The following is a 15830-nucleotide window of genomic DNA, read 5'->3' on the forward strand; positions in this document are numbered from 1 at the left end:
ATTGAAAATAATTTTTCTTTTTATATATTTAATTATAACATTTTATTGTCCAAAAAACAACATCAGTATTGGAAACTGCTTTAACCTCTAAACAATCTAAATCTCAAGAAGATGACTATCATGGTATATATAAATAAAAATATAAAATATGTATAATATTTAGGATTTCTTAAGCTTAGATTAAAGATGATTAGGATAATAATATTTTCTAAGTTCCACTTTCATTGCTAATTTTTAAAAATATTATTTCTAATATTAATAATATATTTTTTAAAATATAATAGTATATAAGTAATTTATATTGAAAATAATTTTTCTTTTTATATATTTAATTATAACATTTTATTGTCCAAAAAACAACATCAGTATTGGAAACTGCTTTAACCTCTAAACAATCTAAATCTCAAGAAGATGACTATCATGGTATATATAAATAAAAATATAAAATATGTATAATATTTAGGATTTCTTAAGCTTAGATTAAAGATGATTAGGATAATAATATTTTCTAAGTTCCACTTTCATTGCTAATTTTTAAAAATATTATTTCTAATATTAATAATATATTTTTAAAAATATAATAGTATATAAGTAATTTATATTGAAAATAATTTTTCTTTTTATATATTTAATTATAACATTTTATTGTCCAAAAAACAACATCAGTATTGGAAACTGATTTAACCTCTAAACAATCTAAATCTCAAGAAGATGACTATCATGGTATATATAAATAAAAATATAAAATATGTATAATATTTAGGAAATTTATTTTTATTTTCTTAGATAAGTTCCACTTGCATTCAAATATTAATAATTTATTTAGTAAGGAAATAATTTTTATAATTATGCGCATTCTATATTTTTAACTATCGTATTAAAATTAATGACAAATATTCTTAATTTACATTTGAAAATAATTATATAGGAATAAAAGCTTTAAAACGTATGTCTCCAAAATATTCGCCGTCTATATCCGATTCGGATGAAACTGGAGATCTTTCTGAAAATAGTATTTATTTCTTATAATTTTTGAAAATAAGCATATAAAATTAGGATATGTTTTTAGTTCATATAAATCATTTTTTTAATAAAATAGCACTTTGATAATTAATTTTGCTTTAAATATCCTAACAAAATTGATTATCTTTTTATATTTTATATACTATAGAATCCGAGAAAGTCAATAAAAGAAGAAAATATATATGTAAATATAACAAGATATGGGAGAAAAAATATGTTTAGTTGATGAGGCTTACAGGTAGCCATGCTAAATGTATAATATGTCTTACAGTATTTAGTTACTACAATGGGGGGGGGGAATATGATATTTTGCGACACCAAAAATCGTCAAAGCATAAGTCAGTACAGGGGAGTCTATCAACGTCTATTGCAATACAAAAATATTCTCCAAAAATAATAAATAATACAGATGCAACTACAATTGCGGAAACTGTATATTCATATCATAACATTCACAGAGCTATCTGTCATCACAATGTGGGTCGAATCTCTTCCCCATAATATTTAACGACTCCAAAATAAGTGCCAACTTTACTTGTGGTAGGACAAAAATGAGCAAGGCTATCACAAATGTGTTAGGACCTGAATCCAAGAGGTCAATTCTAGACGATTTGAAAGAAGGGCATCCATATGCTATTTTAACAGATGCATCAAATAAGGGAAATATCGCAAAATATCATATTCCCCCCCATTATAGTAACTAAATACTGTAAGACATATTCTACATTTAGCATGGCTACCTGTAAGCCTCATCAACCAAACATATTTTTGCTCCCATATCTTGTTATATTTACATATATATTTTCTTCTTTTATTGACTTTCTCGGATTCTATAGTATATAAAATATAAAAAGATAATCAATTTTGTTAGGATATTTAAAGCAAAATTAATTATCAAAGTGCTATTTTATTAAAAAAATGATTTATATGAACTAAAAACATATCCTAATTTTATATGCTTATTTTCAAAAATTATAAGAAATAAATACTATTTTCAGAAAGATCTCCAGTTTCATCCGAATCGGATATAGACGGCGAATATTTTAGAGACATACGTTTTAAAGCTTTTATTCCTATATAATTATTTTCAAATGTAAATTAAGAATATTTGTCGTTAATTTTAATACGATAGTTAAAAATATAGAATGCGCATAATTATAAAAATTATTTCCTTACTAAATAAATTATTAATATTTGAATGCAAGTGGAACTTATCTAAGAAAATAAAAATAAATTTCCTAAATATTATACATATTTTATATTTTTATTTATATATACCATGATAGTCATCTTCTTGAGATTTAGATTGTTTAGAGGTTAAATCAGTTTCCAATACTGATGTTGTTTTTTGGACAATAAAATGTTATAATTAAATATATAAAAAGAAAAATTATTTTCAATATAAATTACTTATATACTATTATATTTTTTTAGCAATTTCTCCCACAATTTTTATATTTCTCCCACAAAATACCTAATTTCTCCCACAATTTGAAAATTTTGACCTCTCAACCCTGCCTTCTTTATTACTTATAATTTCCTAATTGCGTTAATACATTATTGGATTCAAACCAGTACACTGTTATGGAAGTAAATCTATCATGTTAAATTTTTCTAACTTTAATTAATTGAACCTATCATATTTTATTTGTTTAACTTTAATTTAAATTTTGTTGGATATTATTTAATATCATCAGATGGTACTAATTAAATTATTTTATTTTTTAACATTAATTTAAATTTTTTGGATATTTTTTAATATTATTTGATGGTACTAAATTTTTTCTTTAAATCCTATCCTTTTGGGGTAGTTTCTCTATTACAAATATTTCAACTATAATGCGTTGTTTTTCACCTTCATGTGTATTTGGAATATGGAAGAAAAATGCCTAACGCTAATATTCTATTTTGTTTTTTTAAATAGTATTCCTTCTTAATTTTATCTTAAAAATGCCTAACGCTAATGTTCTATTTTGTCTTTTTAAATTGTATTCCTTCTTAATTTTATCTTTTTTTGGAAATGCTTTCAGGAAAAACAACTACTGTTTTAGTATTGTTATACAATAATATTTTGTTTTAGGTATTAAAAAGTAACTTTTGGCAGAGAATGCTAAGATTTAAAAAAAAAAGTTTTAGGTATTAAAAAGTAACTTTTGGCAGAGAATGCTAAGATTTAAAAAAAAAAAAAAAGTAGTTTTGTCAGTAGAGGCTAAGATAACGCCTTACTCTTATTCTGCATTCCCTTTTATTTCTGCAGTTTCGGTAGGCTTATTGCCCTATTAAACAGGTTTCTCTGAAATTGTACTCTATGGTTTAATTTTAGTTGTACTAAAACCGTGGTAGTCCTATAAAAATTGAACGAAGTCCTATTGCAAAACCTTCTCTTGATCAACAATGTATTACTATACTTCTTCTTGATTTCTCTTTATGTGAAGTAAATAAGAAGTTTAGATTACCCCTAATGCATAAGTAGTTCGAACACTACCACTAGAATTAAAATGTTAAGAAATAGGAATCTATTTGACTGTTAGTATGGATATGATTTTTTTCTAATTTAAATTTCTATATCTTTTCTGTATCCATATTACTCAAGCATTACTCATGACTAAATTTATTTTAAGGTAGGATTTTCAAATTTAAATTTTTATATATTTCTGTATGTATATTACTCACGGTTTGGTTTCTTTAGGAATTATTCGCAGGAAAGTTGCAAATAGCTTCATTAAATATAAATGGATTAAATAATAAATTGGCGGTTCTATTAAGATTGTTGGAAACGGAAGGAGTAGATTTAATAGGCATTCAGGAAACTCATTGCCCAGGAAACAGTAGGGCAAATTTTAGTGTATATAAGATGTTTTGTTCGGGAACCACTTCAAATAGTTGGGCAGGAATCGCCTTTTTGACTAAGAAACGTTTACATAAACACATTATAAAATTTGTACCTGTGTCGGAGAGATGCGGACTTCTATATCTGAATACTAAGTTTAGACCCACTATTGTTGTGAATTTTTACGCCCCACCTAATAGGAACATGAGGAAAATTTTTTTGGATGAAATGATGAATATATTAAACTCCCTCTCAAATAGATATAATGTAATAATCCTGGGTGATCTCAATATGAAAATAGGAAAAGATAGTGAATATATAAGTAGAGGAGTTATTGGGCAAGCTGCCATTCAACAATCTAATGATGTAGACAGCATAAAATTCCTAGATTACTGCAAACAAAAACTTTAAGGTAGAAAATACTTTTTTCTGCCATCGTGATATCAACAAATATACCTTTGTGAGGGGCAGACAGATATCTCAAATTGACTTCTTTATTTCCAATATTCATAGTTGGTTTGAAGATGTTAAAGCATCTACCAGGGTTAACATATCTGATCATAAGATGGTTATTGCAGTTATAAATATAAAAACCATCTGGGGATATCACAATAATAGCATTCCTAACTTAATGGCCGTCAATGCTACCTCGTCCAATATAATTTTTCCACGTAAAGCAAATAAGTTTCTATTGCAAGGGAACAAAACTCTCTTTGAACAATCCCTTATTTCAAAAAAGGAAACTTTATTAATGCTACCAGAAATGGAAACGTTGAAGTTTGCTGGGAACTTTTTAAGAAAGAACTAGCGGAATCTTATGAGAGACTGCCAAACGTAAATCTTGCAACTAGGAAAGAATGGATGTCCGATGAAACTCTTGAGAAGATATATCAACTCAGAATGACGAACAGCTCTAACATTGATCTATGGAAAGACATTAAAAGATTACTACGGAAAGATAGGAGAATTTTTATTGCTAAAAGGGCGGCTGACATTGACAAAGATATGAAAGAGAACAGGATCTACGATGCATATAGAAAATTAAAGTACTTCTGCAAACCAGTTGCTTTGTGAAACTTCCTATGATTGTCTTAGCAAATGGGAAAACCATAACGGACCAAGATGAGCAAATGGCACTGTGGCTGGATCATTATATGTCGATTTTTGACTCCCGCAAGGCTACTCCTTTAACTACGGTAAATTCTCACACTATTATATCCCCGGCTGGTTTCTCTTCAAATGAAATTTCGAATATCGTAAAGAAACTACGGAACAATAGAGCTCCGGGTTTGGATAACATTACTGCTGAATATTTAAAAATATCCCCGAACCTAATCTCTTCTTTTCTCCTTGCTCTCTTTAACAAAATTTGGGAAAGTGGGAATACTCCGACAGAATGGAATAAATCTCTTCTGTGCAACTTCCCGAAAATTAAGGAACCAAAAAAATTTGCGGACCATCGGGCAGTAGCTCTGACCTCCTGCGTATCGAAAGTCTTTATGACACTAATCAAGAATAGGATCTTAACTTCTACACCCCTTCTTCTTTCTAAATATATCTGTGCATATAGGCCAAATAAAAACATTTTGGAACCTATTTTATCGCTGAAAATAATTATGCAAAAGTGCTGGAAATATAGGATTCCGTCTTATTACACTTTTATTGATTTCAGTAGGGCCTTTGATAATGTAGACCATAACGCCTTATGGGTAGCACTATCAGAGTGTGGTATCGAACAAAATATTATCTCCATCTTAAGGAATCATTATTCCAAATTAACTTCATGTTTTAAAACAAACGATAAAATATCACCCTTCTTCAAGATAAAAAAGGGAGTAAAACAAGGTTGTACTTTATCACCACTTCTCTTTAACATCGTAATAAATAAAGTCATAAAGGAGGTAAATGCTGCTGCAGACTTGGCTGACTTTGGGTCTAATGAAAATTTTCACTTTGCTAATAAGATCGTTTCGTATGCCGACGATATTGTTGTAATATCAAAAAATATTGAAGAGACTGAATGTCTGATATACCTTATCGAAACCATAAGCCTCAGAGTTGGTTTAAAAATTAATTTCAATAAAACGGTTATTCTTTCCTCGCCAAATACACCACCGCTCCAAAATCTTTTGGTAGGCGGGAACGTTATTAAAAAAGTAGATAATATCAAATTGGGTGTGATGCTCAATAATAAAGGGGAATGTAAAGAGGAAATGAAGATTAGAACGCAAAAATCCAAAAGAGCGTTCTATATGTACATGAAAATCTGGACGTCTAAGGAAATATCGGTTTTTACGAGGTTGAGGCTTTTTAACTCTACTATTATCCCCATTTTATTATATGGAAGTGACATATGGGAAGTTAACAAGACGGACTTAAGACGTATCCAATCCTTTATAAATAACTGTCTGAGAACTATAAATGGTATTTTTTATCCCAGAGTCATCTCTAACTCTAACCTCTGGAGGAAATCTAGTCACACTCCGATAAATATTACGTTAAAAAAACGTCGGATACAGTTCCTAGCCCATATAATAAGAAATTCAGATCACAACCTTGTACATGATGCTATCGTTTGGCTATATACACATAAAGGGAAACAGTATACTAAATATAAATCGTTATGGTATTACAAAGCTATAAAAGACGTGATGGAGCTGAATGTAAACATGAAACAATTTATAAAGCTTAATAATTGCAAAAGGTCTATCAGAAAACTCTTTCGCATCAAAGATAGATATTTTAGATGAAAATTAAATCTGTTCCTAGAGATCTCTAGTTCAAATACCTTTTTCTTACTTTTCTTCCTCGATTTCTCTTGTGGATTTATTCCTCTTGAAAGTATATTTCTTTTTTCCTCTAAAATAAATAAACTTACAATAAAGCTTTTTAAGTTAAATTTTCCACCTCCCACCTTTAAAGTAATTAATTAAAAGCAGTTCTTGGGTGTAGGCTATTTTTTGGTCCCTCTCTTTTCCTCTAAGCCTATAGACGTTTTAACAACATTTCTTCGGAATTGTTATGCGTACAAGTACGTGCGGCTTGCCCACAAACGTGTGGAGGGCTCCTCATATTTTTTTCCCCCTTAAATTAATAAATTCCAATTAGATGGAAATGAGGAAAACCTAGCGTTGCTCTGTTGTATATTCAACATTAGAGGACGAATGCGCTATATATCACGTAAGATAAGAATCCTATATTTTTATCGTCAATTCATCAAGTTATTATTTTATAAAAAGTATTCAATTAATTTAGATCAATCAAATAATATTAAAATATCTGAAGCACTTGAAAGTAATGTGATATATTTTGATATATATATTTATATTTTCTCTAGATCTAGACATGATTATAGACAGAAAGGAACAAAGAAAACAAGACTTAATTATAAAAAGATTGTAATTATTTATGTATTAGCATTATAGTTGTTGATAAATTATTTTTTATTGAATAAAATTATAATTAAATTTGTTTACTTGATTTTATCTCATTTTTTATTTAAGATATGTAAGAATTAAAGCAAAAAAAAGCTTTTGTGAAAGATAATAACATTTTTTCCTTTACAATACCCTAATATTTATTTCCATTAATTTTAACTACTTTTGTCATTTTACCTTCATTAAATTTACTGAAATATAATTTTACACAAATATATTATCACTTTTTAAATTCTAATTTATTATTAAAGCCAAATTTTAAAATATTTTGCCTAAAAAACTGGAAACAATAAGATTAATATAAAAGAATTTAAGTTTATTAAGTGTTTTGTTTTCATTCACATGATATTTGATTTAAAATCCTATGACTATTCAAATCTTATAAATTCTAATATTATAAATGTATTAACAGACCATGCTGGAATGAAAGTTTATTAATGCTTTATAACATAAGATTTTATTTGAACTAATTTTATTATACATGTATCACAATTATTATAAAGTAATATAAGATTTAATAAAAATATTTTGTGATAAGAGTTTGGCTAGACTCTGGAGTAAATAATTCTTTTTCCACTATATTATCTAGCTTTCTTAGTGAATCTTGATCCCTTAGATGTTCATGAGCATATTCAAGAAAAGTATAATAACCATTAAGAGCCTGATTTTTTGTAATTAAATGATCAGATATCTCTAGGTTCCCTTCGTCATTCTCGGAGCTTTCATAACCTTCTATAAAAAATAAGATTAATTAAAATTTTAAGTAATTAAACCTTCCAACTCTAATCTTATCTGATTACAAATATCCTGATCATCTAAAATTCCATGGCAGCTAGCATCATTATCGTGTAACGCATATTCTTCAAATACGGGATCAAATTCATCTTCTTCGTTGTCAGTTAATGCTATATCCTCCGATTCCCAATCAAATGCCATAGACTTATCAAAAAATTTAGCTTTAATAAAACACTTTATGATTGTGGTACTTGTCACCTCACCCCATGCAAATTTTATAAGATAGAGGCTATCATAAAGTGTAAATCTTTTATAAAAAGAGGTGGTGTCATTTCCTTCCATCAATGTTATCATTTTTCTCATGATACCCTTTCTATAATGACATTTAAAGGATCTAATTGCACCCATGTCCAAAGGTTGAGTTAATGATGTTGTATTTGCTGGTAAAAAAATTAATTTTATATTGTTAAATGTTAATTTTGTTTTGTGACAAGATGCATTGTCACAAAACCATAAAATTTTCTTCTTTAATGAGGAATCCCATTCTTTAAGAATATCTTCAAAAGTTGAGGTTGTCATCCAGCTGCTTTTATTGGAGTAGTATTTAACTGGTAATTTTTTATTTTTAAAGCACCTAGGGTTTTTAAATTTCCCTACAACATATAACTTTTTATCAGATCCATCCCCATCTATGATAAATAGAACTGTGACTTTTTCCTTGTCTGGTTTGAAGCCCAGTGGTAGAGTTCCACTAAATTCCATTGTGCCCTTTGGTAATGCTCGGTAGTATAGTCCTGTCTCATCACAATTGTAAATATTACTCCTTTGATAATCTTTAATCAGAGATGGGAGTGTATTTCTGCTCCATTCATTTGCATTAATAATATCTGCACTCCCCTTTTCATTGCAAACATTATGAAAATTTATATTCTGTCTTTTCCTAAACCTCTGCAACCAGCTGCTAGTAGGAATGCCTATAATTTATATATATATATTATAAAAACTTATAATTACCTTCATTGAATGTTTGGCTAAAAAACATAGCTTTTTCTAACATCACTGGCCCATTTAGACTGCAATTTTTACTTCGCATTTGGGTAAACCAAACCAATAAAGCTGCTTCTGTCTTTGGGTTACAACTCATTCTAACTCTTTTAGTTGTAGGAGGTTTATTCCTTAGAAATTGTGAGCATAGATTTTCTTTATTCGCTATTAAATGGTAGATTGTCGAGACGTGGCAATTGTAATTTGATGCTAATTTTGTTTTTGATGTAGTGTTTAATTTATCAATTATTTCTTTTTAATGTTTCAGGTTTAATGTTTGGAATGATTTTTTTTACCATTTTTATATTAATTTCTGGCGTGGTAATGAATGAATGAATGGAAAAAGGTTAAATAAAAAAAATGATGAATAATTTTTTTCGATAAATTTTTTTTATTTTTTCACTTATCCGATTAAATTAACGTTATTGTTATATAAATGGGACCTGAAAAATTTTGCAATTATCCGATATTTCGCAATTAACCGATTCGCAATTATAAATGTAATTTAACATTATACCATAGTAATTATTATCAAAATCGCGGGGTTTTTTCTCATTTAAAAGTTTTTGCAGTTAAGCGATATGCAATTAAACGGTTTTGACTGTATATGTTATAAAATTTCTAACAATTTTGCTATTTATCAATATTAGTTTTCTCATAAAAACTTTCATTAAAGGATCTGTTTCTATTATTAATATCTTTGGTAAATAATGTTTAGGTTGGAGAGCTCCTAATTCTAGATATTTATCATATCTTATATTAGCGATGTGCAATTTTTTTTGGTTAATATTTTTGCGTATTTTGAAATTGGAAAAATAATTTTATGACAAGAAATCTCGGATAACAACCTAATTTATAAAACATCGACCAAAATTTCCGTCAATATATATTAAATTGAATAAAAATGGGGAAGGGGAGGGGTGGTGGTCTTATTATTCCATTCATAAACTAGAGATCACTTGGTTATGGATGTAGCAAAACAATAAAAGAATTAAATTTAAAAAAATATTTTAAAATTTTTTTCTTAAAAAAGTACCCACACACAAATTTTTAGAAGCAGTTGCTTCGGACCCCCTCCCCGTTGTAGGGGCCACTGATCAGAAGTATAGATTTTTATTACATCATCTACAATCAGTGGCATCGCTAGGGGGCGCAGGGACTCGAGCCCCTGAAGCAAAAAATATTTTTTTAATGGCTCCTTATTTAATATCCCCTTGAACTAAAAATAAAATTTTTTGATTGCCCACTGAATGATTTCTTTTATAATTCTATTGTGTAATATATAGATTTAATTTTTTAGTTTAAATGTAATCTATTTTAAATTTGTTTATTTTATATTAATAAATGATTGTATTTATTTAAGGATTATATAATGATTTAAATAATAAAAGTCAATTAAACTTCAACTGTTAATGCTAAATTAATATTTAGTGAGTGATATGATATTCTATTTTTAACACAGAATTTGATTGCAAGCTGACATAGTGAAATAATTTATATGTATTAATCTAATCTAATAATAAAAATAGTATACATTTAATAAAAATTGATGGTCTTAAAATTTTTATATAATAAAATTAAAATTAAATATTACGTCATAGAATTATATAAGAAATCCTTCAAGGGGCAATCAGAATAATTTATTTTTTGTTCAAGGGGACACCATTAAAAAAATTTTTTGCTTCAGGGGGCTATTCAAAACTGGTATCTACCCCTAGAATTTAGCGCCTCAAACATGAGTGGAAGAATCAATGGAGTGCAGACTTTGATGAGAGCGGGGCGCCAAAGGCAGCTTTTATTTGGTGCTATTGTTATAGATTAAATTTAATTATAGAAATATTAAACGAGATTTATGAATATTTTAATATTTAAAAGATATGAGGTGCTCATGCTCAAAGCATGTCAGAATAATTTACTGACAAAATCCATACGATTTCTACGCATCAAAAATACTAACATGTAATATTATCCTATTTGTTTAGCTTTAAAATGTTTATTTTATATTTATAGAAGCTGGCCATCATCATACAAAGCAATTGTAAATATTTTTCTACTTTATAATGTCTTGGGGTAAGCTCAGGGGCGTCGCTAGCCTTTACAATCTCAGGGGGCTCAACTAAAAAAAATTTTATGGGGGGCGAAGCCCCCCATATTTTCCATAAAAATTTTTTGCTTCAGAGGGCTATTCAAATTTTTTAGGGGGCTCGAGCCCCTGCGCTCCCCCCTATCGACGCCACTGGGACAGCTTTGACAAATTTAAAGGATTCTGAAGATCCTGCCACCCACTATGGCTTATATCATTGCTTAAATTACTGTCTATTATTATTTTTTAATTCTAATAATATAGTTTAGTGATTTTGAACTCGCCAATTACAAAATTTTCAATTAATATTTATTTAATTAGGGTTATATAATAATTTAATTAATAAAAGTCAATAAAGCTTCAACTGTTAATGCTAAATTAATATTTAGTGAGTGATATTAATATTCTATTTTTAACACAGAATTTGATTGTAAGCTGACATAGTGAAAATATAATTTATAAGTATTAATCTATAATAATTAAAATAGCATCATTTAAGAATAATTTAGATAGACTTATTAATTTTAAATTATAAAATTAATCTATATATTACTTAATAGAATTATAAAAGAAATCATTCAGTGGGCAATCAAAAAAATTTATTTTTAGTTCAAGAGGATATTAAGGAGCCATTAAAAAAAAAACTTCTTAGCTATTCAAATTTTTCAGGGGGCTCGAGCCCCTGCGCTTCCCTAGCGACGCCACTTGGGCAGCTTTGACAAATTTAAAGGATTCCGAAGACATTGCCACTTACTATCTTATATCATTGCTTAAATTACTGTCTATCATTATTTTTTAATCCTAATAGATAATAACACTGAATTTTTGGATGTTTTTTCATAAGCACAAGATTTTATGAAGTAGAGAAATCTACCTTTTGATTTTGAAGTTCTAGACTTCAAAGATTACAATCCAAAAATGAGAGGTATATACTTTCATCATTATACATATTATTTTATTTTATCTTTAAACCCAGTATGTTTTATGCTCTACTATGTTTGATTATTATGCAGTTTAATTAAAGATTTAATGAAAAATCAATGAAATTTTTATATCAAACATCATTTTTTACACCAAAGGGAATGGCGGAAAAGTCAATTGTTAAAGAAGATATATGTGAATTTTATCCTTTAAATTCAAGTCAAATTTTTGAAGAAATGTTCAAGTTTCGAAATAAAGATGACTAAAACAGTGGATGTAATTATTACTCGTGTTCTAGAGATTAAAGAATCTAAAATTTAATTATAATATTTATACAAATACATTATTTAGCTTCTTCTTCTGATGATGATAATTCTGAGACTTATAATTCAGGCTGGACAAACTATTTGTTTATTTTACCTTATCGTCTACTTTAAAATTTTTCTGCTTTCCCTAATTTAACAATTTTATATAAATATTTATTTATGTACTGCCAAAAGGGTCATGAGTAAAATTAAATTAATTAAAACAAGACCTCGTAGCACCATGAAAGATCTATTTCTCAATAATTTAACCATTTTAACAATGGAAAAAATTTATTTAAACAATTAAATATTGATGAAATTATAAATTCTTTTACTTTCTCTTTCCCTATTTATCTAAATTATTAATTTTAAAATAATATTTTTAAAGTATATATATTTATTGTACATTTTATTTATATTTTATATTAAAGATTGATGCAATAAAAATTATTTTTAAAATTTTTGGGTGTTGTAGAAAAATATTTAACAATTTTCTCTAGGGGTTGGTGGGGGGGGGGTTACTTTTAGGGGAGTATTCTGCTTCCATCCCTCAGAAAGTGTAGGAGCCAATGCTTCTGACTATCATAGGTGTGGGGGAAACGATCTTGTTTATCCTCAAATTCTTTAAATTAAAATATATATTAGAAATCATACAACTTTTATAAAAATATTATAAAGTTAAAAAGAAATAAATTGAAGAAAGATTTATATTCCAAGAGAAGAAAAGGAATCAAATGAATTTATAAAAATAACGTTAAGTATTATGTTTTGGCATATCTAAGAATTTCTCTTAGAGAAGGGCAGTGTCTACACTGAATTTTCACTTGATAAAACATTCCTCAAAAACCTGTACTTACCCCTCTAAAAAATTATAGCGGCCGAATATTATTGGTTACACCTTTTAATTATATTAGAACTCCCAAAATTTGGACAAAAGCTCATCCATCATGAGAAATATTAAGCATATTTTTGATTCGGTTATTTTCATTTGTTTTTTAAATTTAGCAAGGGTTTAGAAATTTAGTCTTGATTCATTACCTAAGGTTTGGTAATAAACCAAAGAATTATTGAGGTAAATTAATATAAAAATTGCATTTTTAATTTGTTTTTTAATGTAAATTACTAGTATATTAGCATTAATATAAAGAATAGGAAGGGTAAAATTTCCATTCTTCATAATTTTAGGCTTATATTGATACAATATCTTACAAATCATTTTAGCTTAATACTGTATTCTAAATATTAGATGGACAAAGATTAAAGATTAAAATTTCCTCTTAATTCGCGTTATGGGCCATTCCATGTCAAAAAGATTAAAAAAGGCACATTTTCGGCCGACCCCTTTTAAAATAGTTAAAAATTTATGGAAATGAGAAAGCCGTTTATTTTACCTCGCTAGTACACCTGTTCTCGACGAATTATAGAGGCTCATAGGTACAAAAAAGAGCCACTTTGAAATCTGTAAAATTTTTAAAATGCTGATATAAAAACTAGTTATAGTAAAAAAACTATAATATATCATATTAAAAGTAAAAAACATCTCTAAAGGGCTATCATAAAAATTAAAATTGGCGCCAATCTGAGTTTTTAACTTCCGGTTTATATAATCAAAAACTTGGCGACGTTATCGACTAAAATTAAAAAAAAAAAAATATTATTCTTAAGAAAAATGAAAATTTTGATACTTTCATAAGAAATGTGATAGAATTTTCCAGTTTTTCTTCATCTTCCTCCCATTTTCCTTAAAAAGTTTAAAATTTTTAGATCTCTACTTTGCTATTATATTGAATGACTTATTGGCTCGATATTGAATAGCTGCATTAAAAAGGAATATTTTATTAGGCATATTATTGATCATATTTTATGAGAATATAACTTTACAAAATAAACTGTTTAAAACGATATATCTTTCTGCATAATATTTTCAATTTGCCCATTCTGATTAATTTAAACAACCTTTATCGTCTGTATACCAATAACATTTGAGATTTTGAGAGTGCAAAAACATATATTCTAGGTGCATATCAAAGTTTACCAAGATCTGTTTCAGAACAAATAACATACCCGAAAGATTTTTTTGCCTTTGTAAGGAAAATATTAAAGGGATAAAATTTATAATTTATTAATATATATTATAATTTTTTTTTATTAAGGAATAAATTTCTCCTATATTATGGAAGACCAATATGAGAAAGAGCAAATAATTTTAGAAGAGAAATTCAATATAGCGCTTACAATATCAGGAACGCAAAAATACCATACTTTTCAACTAATTTCTAGGGATAAATTTGAAGCAAAATTTTATATAAACTCAAAAGAATCGCTAATATTAAATATAACATTTCACATTATAAATCAAGGAATGAATATGAACAATCCATCTATATTTCTAGATTAATAAAAAAAATTATACGAAAGATATTTATTATTAGAAATTTGTTACATCATTAGGTGTCTAATGGGTATTTGTCCTCCTCCCCCCCCAGTTTAAGTTTAATTAGTATATTTAATAGAAATTCAAAATTGTTAAGTATAAAAAGTGAAAATATTCTGTTATTGGTAAGTTAGCAATAAAGTTTTATTTTAACCATAACCCACAATTTCATAAAAAGCCATCCATTTTTTCTTTAATTTTTGGTAAAAATGTATATTTTTGGAAGAGTCAATAGCGTCGTCATATTGTATATATATTTATAAAAGGTGTCTATATAAAAAGCAAAAAAATGTTTAAAAATACAGATAGAAATATACGTAAACTTGAAGTTAAAGACTCAAATTGGAGCCATTTTTTATTTTTTTAGAGCCCTTTAGAGATTTTTTTTGTCTACAATATATTAATTTTTTTTACTAAAAATAGTTTTTGAGATATAAGCATTTTAAAAATTTTATGTATTCAAAAGTGCCTCTTTTTTGTATCTATGAGCCCCCATAACTCGAGAACAGGCGTGCTAAAGTGTTAAAATAAACGGCATTTTTTACCTATCTTAATAATTCCTGAAAATTTTAACAATTTTAAAAGGGGTAGGCCGAATCGTGATCGATTTGACATGGAATGGCTCTTATGAAACTTATATTTTTTAAAATTTTGATTGTATTATAAAAGTAAGACTCCGTCAGACCTGAAAAAAGATTTAGTAGTAATAGAAAAATTAAAATATGATAAATATGTGGACATCTCTTATCAATACCATTTTTTATTAGTCATCATGACAACTTATATAAAAATATTGATCAGACAAATTTCAGTCAAAACAGAGGATCCTATAAAAGAATTTAATTTTTGTCAAAGACTTTCAATTCAAGTCATCAAATCAAATTTCCATTGCCTTATTAACTCACCCCCCTTTTAATAAAAAGTGTTCACTTGATTATATTTTGTACAGTATCGTCACTAGGGAGCGCATATGGGCTCTAGCCCCCTGAAGTGAAATTTTTTTTTATTGGCTTCTTTA

The 15830-nt window shown here is 27.4% G+C and overlaps 1 protein-coding gene and 1 long non-coding RNA gene across 2 annotated transcripts; both read left to right on the top strand.

Annotated features, from left to right (window-relative positions):
• The first annotated feature begins 111 nt into the window (after positions 1-111).
• Positions 112-4927, top strand: LOC135924485 (uncharacterized). Its single transcript, XM_065459541.1, has 8 exons — positions 112-123; positions 285-291; positions 367-423; positions 667-723; positions 929-1012; positions 3726-4219; positions 4266-4524; positions 4593-4927. The coding sequence occupies exons 1-8, from the start codon at positions 112-114 to the stop codon at positions 4925-4927; spliced, it is 1305 nt and encodes a 434-aa protein (XP_065315613.1).
• A 2111-nt stretch (positions 4928-7038) lies between these two features.
• On the top strand, positions 7039-7324 carry LOC135925126 (uncharacterized). The gene is made up of 2 exons (XR_010571547.1): positions 7039-7147; positions 7191-7324. It is a non-coding gene; the product is annotated as an uncharacterized LOC135925126 (long non-coding RNA).
• Positions 7325-15830: the final 8506 nt, after the last annotated feature.

Source organism: Gordionus sp. m RMFG-2023, chromosome 2, assembly GCF_954871325.1.
Source record: "Gordionus sp. m RMFG-2023 chromosome 2, tfGorSpeb1-WG-v2, whole genome shotgun sequence".
NCBI classification, from domain to species: Eukaryota; Metazoa; Nematomorpha; class Gordioida; order Chordodea; family Parachordodidae; genus Gordionus; species Gordionus sp. m RMFG-2023.

Bases quoted from the DNA above. Each gene is read 5' to 3' on its own strand.
- LOC135924485 (XM_065459541.1), top strand. The intron at 424-666 runs GTATATATAAAT...AAACAACATCAG, and splicing joins TCAAGAAGATGACTATCATG to TATTGGAAACTGATTTAACC. The intron at 4,525-4,592 runs GTAAAGCAAATA...ATTTCAAAAAAG, and splicing joins GTCCAATATAATTTTTCCAC to GAAACTTTATTAATGCTACC.